General features: G+C 39.6%; 1 protein-coding gene across 1 annotated transcript in view; it reads right to left on the reverse strand.

Annotated features, from left to right (window-relative positions):
* The window catches only part of SULF1 (sulfatase 1), a gene marked incomplete at its 3' end in the record, with an annotated part of 82,276 nt that extends 72,288 nt beyond the window's left edge, over positions 1–9,988 (reverse strand). The window contains exon 1 of the mRNA XM_006860034.1: positions 9,817–9,988. Coding sequence (XP_006860096.1) covers positions 9,817–9,988 — 172 coding nt within the window. The remainder of the gene's footprint in view (positions 1–9,816) is intronic.
* Between the last annotated feature and the right edge of the window lie 938 nt (positions 9,989–10,926).

The following is a 10,926-nucleotide window of genomic DNA, read 5'->3' on the forward strand; positions in this document are numbered from 1 at the left end:
TTGCCACTGTGTCTGAATCACTGATTTTTTTCATTGGAAATCTATCAAAAACTGTTCTGCAAAAAAAAAAAAAAGACCATTTTAATTAGGCATTTACCTTTGTTGAGAATAGTAGATAGGGCAACATGCTCTTGTCTAGTTGGGCTGCTAACCACAAGGTTGGTGGTTTAAACCCACCAACTGCTCTGCCAGAGAAATACAAGGTTGTCTAATTCTGTAAAGATTTGCAGTCTTGGAAACTCTATATAGGGTTGCTATGAGTTGGAATCAACTCCATGGCAGTGGGTTTGTTTGTGGGTTTTAGAGTTGTTCTTGTTGTTAGGTACCATTGAGTTGGCACAGACTCACAGCGACCGTATGCACAGCAGAACGAAACCCTGCCCAGTCTTGGGCCAACCTCACAATTGTAGCCATAGATGCTGCCACTCTGCCAATCCATCTCGCTGAGGGTCTTTCTCTTTTTCTCTGACTCTCCACCTTACCAAACATAATATCCTTCTCCAGCGACTGTCTGACCATCCTGGCCTCCAAGGAACACTCTGGCTGTTCTTCTTCCAACACTGATCTATTGGCTCTTTCGGCAGCAGCCCATGGCACTTTTACTATTCTCCTCCAACACCATAACCCCAAAGCATCAATTCTCCTACAGTCTTCCTTATTCAATGTCCAGCTTTCATATGCATATGAGGTTATTGAAAATACCCTGGGCTTGGGTCAGGCACACCTTAGTCCTCAAGCTGACATCTTTGCTCTTCAGCACTTTAAAAAGGTCCTGTGCAGCAGATTTGCCTAATGCAATATGTTGTTTGATTTCTTGACTGCTGCTTCCATGAGTGTTTAGAGCAGGAACATTTTAAGCTGAAATTCCTCACTTCTGTGGACTTCAGGTTCTTGGTCTCTAAACTGAAAATAGTATTGGTTCTTAGTCATTATAACATTATTTCATGGACATGATAGGAAGCTTACGGTTGAAAACAATTCACAAGGTGGAGCACAGGAAGGTAAGAACAAGAACAGAGAGAGCCCTTAAGTCAAGAGGAAAAATTTAGATCCTGTCGCTGATTATCTTGAACAAGCCATTTAACCTCTTTTGATTTATATTTCCCAACTATGAAATGGGAATAGTGATAATAGCTTATTTTTTTGAGGAACAATGGCACTAAAATGCTTCTTGTAAAGATAGCTGTGATTTTCCATTGTATTGACCTCAACCTTCCCATGTTTCATTTCCTTCCGCCTTTTCATCTCTCTTTGTGTGTAATCTACATATGATTTCCAAAAGTTCGATAAAAACAGGGAAGTATGACCACTTTGTTCTATGTTTTAAGACTTAAAATGTTAATGTTGGCTTATGATGAAAAATATCAAAATTACCAATTCTCTTCCCCCATACCATCTCCTCGCTCTACTAGCATGAAACCCAGGGACACTGTTGTTCGAAACTCTCCTACCAAATGGAAGAATCGACAGGGCTGCTGTGAATCTGGTTGTAATTAAGTTGGTGCAACTGGCGCTGGGCAAAGCTAACTGGGCTGGCTTGAGGAGAGGGAAGGGCCAAGCCACAGCTGAAGTTCAGTACTGCCAAGAAAAGTTGTCCCAGTGCCAGAATTCCAGGTTGGGGCTGGGGTGGGGACGTTTGCCATTGCTTCAGCAGGGATAGGAGATACTGTAAAAGCAATCAGCTGTGGACCAGGATGCTAAGCAGTGTTTGGGTCAGCGGTTACTGGGAAAAGCGTCAGTACTTGGAAATCCTGTTAAATCTGCCAGGTTTGAAATTTCTGCAGAGCTAAAAATCAAGCCTCTAGGAACAGGATGGAGTATGTGATGGGCTACTGACACTGGACAAGACCACGGCAAGAAATTTAATCATTCCACACATGCTATCTAATTTCCTCCTAAATAACCTCTGTGAAAAAGGTGGGGTGGAAAATGTCTCATTAGCTGAAGGATTTTAGCAAAACTACATAGAGCATGAATCACTTAATTTGTACATTAAATTTTATAATAAATTTTTACCATTCCTGATTCAAATATCTTGTTGTTAACAGATGCTGTTGAGTTGGTTCCAACTCATAGCAGCCCTGTATAAACTTTCTGAGGAACGACTGGTAGATATGAACCGCTGACCTTGCTGTTAGCAGTCCAGTGCTTATCCTACAGTGCCACACCAGGAGTTCTCAAATATCTTGGTGGTGATTGTGTGCTGTCAAGTTGGTTTCGAATCATAGCAATCTAGGGTCTCCAAGGCTGTAAATACGAAGCAGAAAGCATCATTTTTCTAACACGGGATGGCTGTTGGATTCGAACTGCTGATGTTGAGGTCAGAAGCCCAACTCGTAACCCACTATGCTACCAGGGCTCCTTCCTCAAATATCTTAGCATTTGATTATTCAATGCTATGAAACATTATCAAAAGAACCAATAGATCTGTTTTGGAAGAAGTGCAGCCAGAGTGCTCCCTGGAGGCCAGGATGGCTAAGCTTCGTCTCTCATACTTTGGACATATTGTCTGGAGGAAACAGTCGCTAGAGAAGGATGTCATGCTGGGTAAGATGGAGGGTCAGAGAAAAAGAGGAAGACCCCTAACGAGATGGACTGGCCAGGTGGCATCATTGATGGACTCAAGTGTGGCAGCGGTAGTGAGGTTGGCCCAGGATCGGACATTGTTTCGTTTTGCTATGCATGGGGTCACTATGAGTTGGTTCCGACTCGATGGCACCTGACAACAACAACAATGAAACATTAGTGCATTCAGAATGGATTGCACCTCAATAAATAACAACATGATAAATAGAAAAAAGATTGAAGTTGGCAGACTTCATTTTGTTTGTATCCACAATCGACACTCACAGAAGTAGCAATTAAGAAATCAATTATGTATTGCATTAAGCAAATTGCTGCAAAAGAGCTCTTTAAAGTGTTAACGAGCAAAGATGCCAGTTTGAGAACTAAGGTGCACCGGACCCAAACCATAGTATTTTCAATCACCTCATAGGCATGTAAATGTTGGACAATGAATAAGGAAGACAAGAGAAGAATTGATGAAAATCAATTACGGTGTTAGAGAAAAATATTAAAAGTACCACAGACTGCGAGAAGAACTAACCAATTTTTCTTGGAAGAAGTGCAGCCAATATGCTCCTTGGAAGCCAGGATGGCCAAACTTGGTCTCTTAGGACATATTATCAGGAGGGACCAGTCCCTGGAGAAGTATATCATGCTTGGCAAAGTGGAGAGTCAGTGAAAAGTGGAAAACACTCAACGAGATGGATTTATGCAGCGGCATCAATAATGGGCTCAAGTGTAAAACAATTGTGATGATGGCACAGGACTAGACAGTGTTTCGTTCTGTTGTGCACAGGGTCACTGTGAGTTGGAATTAACTCGATGGCCAACACCTAATGTCAACAGTATGAAACATTAAAATTTCCACCAAGTCTGTGTATCATGTCTAGAAAAATTTACAAAAACAGAAATTCAATAACAAATATTGTTATCCTCATCACATACACAAGTTCATGTACATCTGGCTTCCTAGAGATACACCATTTCTACAGGAATGCAGTGGTCCATTCATTGCTTGATGAGTGACAATGATGACCAAAATACCAGCTGCTGGCCTGTCCACTGTGACTCCTGGTTGACCTCGTGTGTGTCAGAGTAGAACTGTACTCTATAGGGTTTTCAACAGCTCTTTTTTTTTTTTTTTTCCTTTCTTTTTCTAAAGTGAAATGCCAGATCTGTCTTCTGAGGCATCTCTGGGTAGATTCAAACTGTTAACCTTTTCAGGTAGCAGGCTGAGCATGCTAGCCATCTGCACTGCCCAAAACTCCAGACAACCAAACAAAACTCCAAGGAATTGCATATGGTTGTTTCTAAAAGTTACTATTTTATGATAAGTTAAATTTAATACCATACATCTTCTGTATTAAATATATATTCTTCCTATTTTCTCAGTCCAAAAGTTATCGCAACAGTAAAAATAATTTCCCATCTTAAAAATGACTTTGTTAACTAATTGAATATATTATTTCAGAAAGCATGCAAAAATGGTTTAAAAAGTATACCATTTTCTTTCATAAACTAAACCTATGGAATTGGTAGGGGGGAAAAATGTTTTTAGCTAAAAGCAAAGGGAAAAAATGGTGGGAAGAACAGAACAAAGAGATAAATAATAAATCTGCCTGGAATGTATCCAGTTCCTTAAGACTCATTATATTTTTCCTTAAAGAGCAAAAGCCCATTAAAAGCTGAAACTAATTACTTAGGGGACTAGAAATTAAAATGCCTAAGGGATAGACAGGTAAGGTAAGCAAATGAAGGCAGCCGAGCATAAGAAAAGACACAGGCTCTCATAATTTTTTTCCCCATTTTTTTCCCATTTGATAAGAGAAGTGAGCTTATACAACAATCTCCCAACTCTAAGAATAACAACAGTGTTGGCGTGATAACAAATGGCAACTGTCACTTGGCCTAAGTGTCCAGGACAATGGAAAGGACAGACACTGGGATGATCTGAGGGTAGAAGTACTGACTACTACAGGGGGCAGCTGTGAACCCCAACCCTCTTCAAGCACCTGACAATTGATTCATGGAAATGCAAGGTCTAGTTGTGAATGTCCAAGAGAAGTCAGAATCGGGACTGTTTTTTTTTTTAACACTTGAAATCATGTGATTCTAAATTTGGGCTGAATTTTTAAGTGTGCTGCTCCAGTGAAACTCATTTCTGGACTACCTCTGTAGCCCTTTTTTGTCATCTCTGCTTTAAAGCAGCAAAGTGTCTCCATCTATGTATGGATCTAATGGAAACATCGGAACAAGTGTTACCAAGATGAACACATGAAATGCCATCTTGAGTCAGATCAAAGTCTAATCAGTTCACTACTTTGTTTCCCAGAGTGGCACCAAGGAACCCCTTGGAAGAAATTTAGAACTTAATCTCTATGGTTCTAGCCTCTGAAAGTTAGAGGCATCCTCAGAGTATTTTCTTCTTTCTATTTATGAATGTGAAGTCCTGGTGTAGCATTGTGGGTTAATGCACTGACTGCAAGGTCAATTTGAACCACAAGGTCGGCAGTTCAAGTTCACCAGTTGTTCCTCGGAAACCCTATACAGGGTCGCTATGACGCAACAACACTTAACAACAATTTATGAGTGTATATATATATATATATTGTTTTTTAAGGTGAATATATATCCAAGGGGACTTCAAAAAGTTTACAGAAAAGTTCCATTGTTTTTAATTCTATTTTTCCATGAACTTTTTGAAGCCCCCTTGTATGTTATATATGTATACATATGTGTGTTCTAACATGTATAATTCAATGATATTAGTTATTTTCATCATGTTTTGCATCATTCACCACTGTCTGTTTCCAAATGTTTCCATCAACACAAGCTCAGTCTTCCCAAACCATGGCTCTCTATTCCCCTCCCTCACACCCTGCTTACCACTCACAGACTTTGGTCTGTTTATATTTGCCTATTTTAGATATTTCATATAAGTGGAATTTACAATCTTTCTCCTTTTGTGGGTTTTTAAAAAATTTGTAAAATATTTGAAGTATAGGAAATAATATAATCAACAACTTAGCTGCTTTATCAAACTTAACATTTGATCACAGTTGCTTCAGAGGTAAACATTATCACAGTTACCCAGAGGAACACATTATCCTATATTTCATATTGATCATTTTCATGCATGTTTTCCCAGCTTACAAAGAGTGTAAATATTACATTTGTTAGCTTAGTCTACAAACCTGAGCTATATTTTATATAGGCACAACCTGAACAATATCAAAAGTTGTAGAAGAAACAAATACAGAAGTAAGGAGTCACTTACTCTTTCTGCATATTAACTTTCCTCCTGAGATAAGGGTCTTTGTCCTACCCACCCAAATACCTTGCAATGATGAGAAAGTTCAATCATGTAAATAGATGTTCATTGGGAAAAGATAAAGTGTTATACACATGCAAGGTTCTAACACTTTGATTAGTAAATTCTTTATGTGTATAACTTCATGTAGTTTATTTGACTTGTCCTCAAAGTTGAGGTAGTAAGTAAAACTTTACTTTCCTCCCTTGCTTTATTTCATAAAGTTTGATTCTAGTCCTTTTCAGCCTTTGTCTTCCTAGACAAAGAGGCAGAATTGTTTTATTTTTTCCACTAGGGAAAGTATTCTATTATACTATTTGTAATTACCCTTCTAAGCCTTTTCTAAGTCTGTTATATCTTTCTGGAGGTACAGGTAGCCAAAACTGCCTGCAGTATTACAGATGCAAATGCTTAAAAATATTGCATAGGCAAAGACATATTCAATCATATGGCAAACATAATTACATTTAAATGCAAACAAAGGAAAACCCAACCATAGTCTAGGGCAGTGAGGTTCCAGAAGGATTATGTAAACACTGTTCATTATAAAAGGTGACACTGAATTTTCCATCTAGTAGCAATTGCCACCACAGCCTGAGTTTTCTGCTCAGAAAAGAGGTCGTCTCTGATTCACTGTGGTTCATTGTCATCTTTTTAAATACTATTTTATTTGTGTTTTTGTGAAGACTTACGCAGTAGTTTAAGTTCCCACTGAACAACTTCCACCTAATTCGAGCTTTCAGTAACACTGGCTACATTCTTCACAGTGTATGAACGTTCCATTGTTTCTGTTTGTCATCTTGTTTTACCAATCAGGTAATCAAGGCCAGGTGGGCTGCAACCTCATTGTAAGCTTCTGTTCACTCTCAAAACTTAGAATATTACTAAGTATTTACAGGTGTTTTAAGGAAAGGGCCAATAAATATTTGTTGCTGTGCTGATTCTTGAAAGGGATAATAGTTAAAAATGCTGTCGTAGAGACGGCCTAAATAGGTGTTGTGTTCCCCATATACTAGCTCACCACAAGTTACACAGCTTTTGTAAGCCTCCTGTTTCCCGTACGTAAAGTGAGGAGAGTAATAGTAAATGCGTCATAGAGTTCTTGTGAAGATTAAATGAGCTAATGCTTATGGTATTTGAAAATCAAGGGAACACCTGGATTGATTGAACCTGATTTACAGTCCTTCACAGTGATAGCCATATATCTCAAATAGAAGTTCCTAGGTGCTGTTGGGACACTTATGATTCATGGTGACCCCCCCCCCCCAATGTGGCTTAGAGCACTGTGCTCCACTGTGTTTACAAACTCTTTAGGAAGCAGACTGCCATGTCTTTCTTCTAAGGTGGATTCAAACGTCCAACCTTTTATTCAGTAGTCCAGTGTGCTACTGTTTGTGCTACCCAGGAATTCCTCAATGGAAGCTGGTATTTAGTAATTAATTAGCAAATGTATACTGAATGAAGAAATGATAAGATCAACAGTAAAATTTTGAATAGTTAAAAAATAAATGTATTCATCAATTCTCTAAATTATTTTAAAGTTAAGTGCTTTATACTGAAGAGACTAGATCATGAGAGATCCCTGTAATCATTTCTGGGAGTTGAGTTAGCTTTTTCACACTCCTGTGGGTTTATTTGAAATTTACTTTTTATTGTTGTTAAGTGCTGTCAAGTCGGTTCTGAATCATAGTGACCCTGTCTAGAGTTTCCAAGGAGTGGATGGTATGTTTGAACTGCCAACCTTGTGTTCTCAGTCCAGTGGTGAGTCTACAGAGCCACACCACCTGCTATGTTCTTAGAACAAGCCTGGGTGCTGGAGATTGCAATATAAACACTGCCCTGCCCTCTGGTTGCTCGCAGTTGAGTGAAGAGACAGCCTTGGACATGCATGGTGAAATACAGGCACTGCTGGAAACAGGGTCAGGGCTTGGAGGTGGTGCAAAGATTCTGCCACGGATGCTACTGAGGAAAGGTGGGTTTTAGGTAAGATATCCACACTGGTCATGAAGGACAGGATTTGTCTAAAAGGAGAAGGAGGGTGCGGAGGATGATGACCTGTCTGAAACCTCAGGAATGCCTGTGCTCCATGCAGTATAGGGTGGTGTACGGTAGTGTTGGGAAAGGAAAGCCAGCCTCACAGAAGCCACAGAACTTAGAGTTCATTTGCCTGCAGAGCAGATGGGACTTACTCCTCTCGGCAGAGGGAATCCATAAAATTATTTTAAACAGAAAAGTACCCTGATCTCATTCACTACCATCAAGTCCATTCCGACTCAGAGCAGCCCACAGAACAGAGTAGAACTGCTCCATCGGATACTGAGACTGTAAATCTTCCTGGGAGAAGACAGCCTCAGTTTTCTTCTAAAGAACACTTGGTAGTTTGAACCTCTGACCCTGCAGTCAGCAATCTAATGCTTAATCCACGGTACCACCAGAACTCTGTGCAACCTGATCAGGTACTTGATATAAAACGGAAGGTTAGGGGTCAGACAGGTGATCGCCGGTTAGGGTAAAAGTGGTAGAGATGAGAAAGAAGCAAAGGTCTCAGCTGTAGTGAAAGGATGAATGTGAAAGAAGTTATGGAAGGTGAATTGAAGGTGAATTCAGTTGTGTTTAGCTCCTCTTACTTGGTCTGTACGTGAATAAAAACATTTAAACTAAGCCACATACATAAAAAAAAAGTTACAACTGAAAGACTTCATTTTGGCATGTCACATGAAAAGAACATTTCTGTTTAAAAAGTGAAAAGAGAGAGAACAGATTCTGCGAGTCAACATCAACAGTAATCACCCCCTGGTGGCTTTAACACATTTGCGTCCGGCTGAACCCAAGGAATTATCTCTGTTGAGATTCCATGGGCTGGTTTCAAATTAGAGACCGAAGTTCCCTTCCGTGCAGATCAAGTCCCAGCATGATGGGTTTTATCCTCAAGAACTACAACCAGAGGAGCTGAATAAAGAGGCCCAGGGCACTCAGCTAGACTGAATCTGAATATGCTACTGACAGTCAAGTTCAAAGACATGGGAAGCCTACCAGGGAGATGCCTTCATACAAGGTTAGGGATTTGGGACCAGGAATGGAAATGAGGAGTGGTGGTGAAAACATGTTAAGGGCACATATTTTCTCTCTCTTGCTTGAGAGCATTCTTGGAAGAACTTGACTTCATGTTTTTGACCTAAAGGCACTAGGGGCTGGTCCATTAAAGAAGGTCAACTGATCAGAAAGCCAACAAATGATACAAGAATAGTCCAGGTCCACCAAATTCTGCACTGATTTCTAAGTGCTCTCAAATTAACTGAGGTGAGCTAATTCTTCACAAGAGTACCAAGTAGTGAGTTAGTACCAAAAGATTTGTAAAACATTGTATTTTCATGGTATGGTGCTGTAGGATACACATTGTAATGCTAACCTAAAGTTTGGAAGTTCAAACCCATCACCTAATCCTTGGAAACCCCATACAAGGTCATTCTACAACACTTAACATTGAAAACAATCACCAGAAGAAGTTGTGAATATGTAATTTTGGCTAATGAGAATATCCCTAAACAGTTAATGATCACTTCATGTATATGCATAGAATCACAGCCATAATCTCATACTCTTTGAAACAATTTTGTCCACATATTTTTTTACAATCTCCCGAACAAGAGTTTCCAAGGTCCATGAGCAAATTCTCCACTGTTACTATTCTGTATTTACTTTCTCCTTCACCCTCTTATTCTCCTAGGCCCCTCCCCAGACTTTTACAAAGCTTAAAATCCAAAGATAATGTTGAAACATTATGCAAATGTCCTTCAATAATACAAGTTTATTTTATAAGCTAGGCTATTGACTATGGCATACAATTCAAGACAAACAAAAACGCTCTTTGCCTATTACTATTGGGAACACAGTTGTTCCCTGGAATAAAAGAGTTAATATGTGAAGAATTCATGTCTCACCCAGTTCCACATCCTGATCGTCAGTGAGCACCAGGATAATATTGGGTCGAATGTTCTTCCGTTCCTGCTGTATTCGTCCTCGGAACCTCGGTGATCTGACAGTCAAACACAAGCTCCCTAGCAATTCTGTTCCTAGGACAGCCAAAACCAGAGCACAGCCAGAATACTTCATTGTGTTTGGTCCAGTGTCACAAAACTGACAGGAGGCCTCAGGTTCCTGGTTTCTGAAGGTCTGGTTAATCAGAGAGAAAGTGACAGGGAGAGACTCCAGTGAAATCCAAACACCAAGACACAGTTGCAGAAAAAGTGGTAGAAAAAAGTCTGAACTGGCATATAAACTGGCAAAAAACCAGACTGCACATGAGTCAGAAATAGCAAACCCTCCCAAATCTTGGGGAGTTTTTTGTTTTGTTTTGTTTTATGCATTTGATTATTTTGCAAATTCATTTTGTCCTTTTTCTCATCCCAACTTTTCTGATTTCAATTCATTCCCAAAATATCATTTCCAATGCAGAATTCACATGTAAGAGCTTTCTGATGAAAGCTAATACCTTGAATTGGGTATCCTGGTTGAATACTCAGTTTCTATTCTCAGTGGTGTTCAGGACTCTGCCGTTGGGGTCCTGGAAGGGGGGAAAAATACAAAGGAAACATCAGTCAAGGATTTTGAAACACATTTTTTTTTGAAACACATTTTTGATCTGAAGTAATCTTTTGAATCTTTTTCTTTTTGAATCTTCTTCCTTCACTCTAAGGAAGACACAACATTTAGGACCGCTACCAAAAAGTGAAATAATATTTGATTATTTCATAATCAATTCCATAGCTGCATGATTAGGGTACCATCAGGACTCATACTGAAAATAGTGCTTCAAACATCCCAGTGATGGGTGCCATGAAACCCGAGTGCATTTCATCTGGGGAGCAGTGCAAGTCACGGGGTGTGTTGAGGGAGCATAAACTCACCTGCACTCAAAATTGAGTATTCATCAAGCTGAATGAAACCAAAGCTGTCATTTGTCATCTGCATTATGCCACTCACTACCCAGGAGAGTCCTTTTTGCTGACAAAGACTTCACAGTAAGTGACTCGGAGGGAGGACCACTTTTC

Source organism: Chrysochloris asiatica, unplaced genomic scaffold, assembly GCF_000296735.1.
Source record: "Chrysochloris asiatica unplaced genomic scaffold, ChrAsi1.0 scaffold00036, whole genome shotgun sequence".
NCBI lineage: Eukaryota > Metazoa > Chordata > Mammalia > Afrosoricida > Chrysochloridae > Chrysochloris > Chrysochloris asiatica.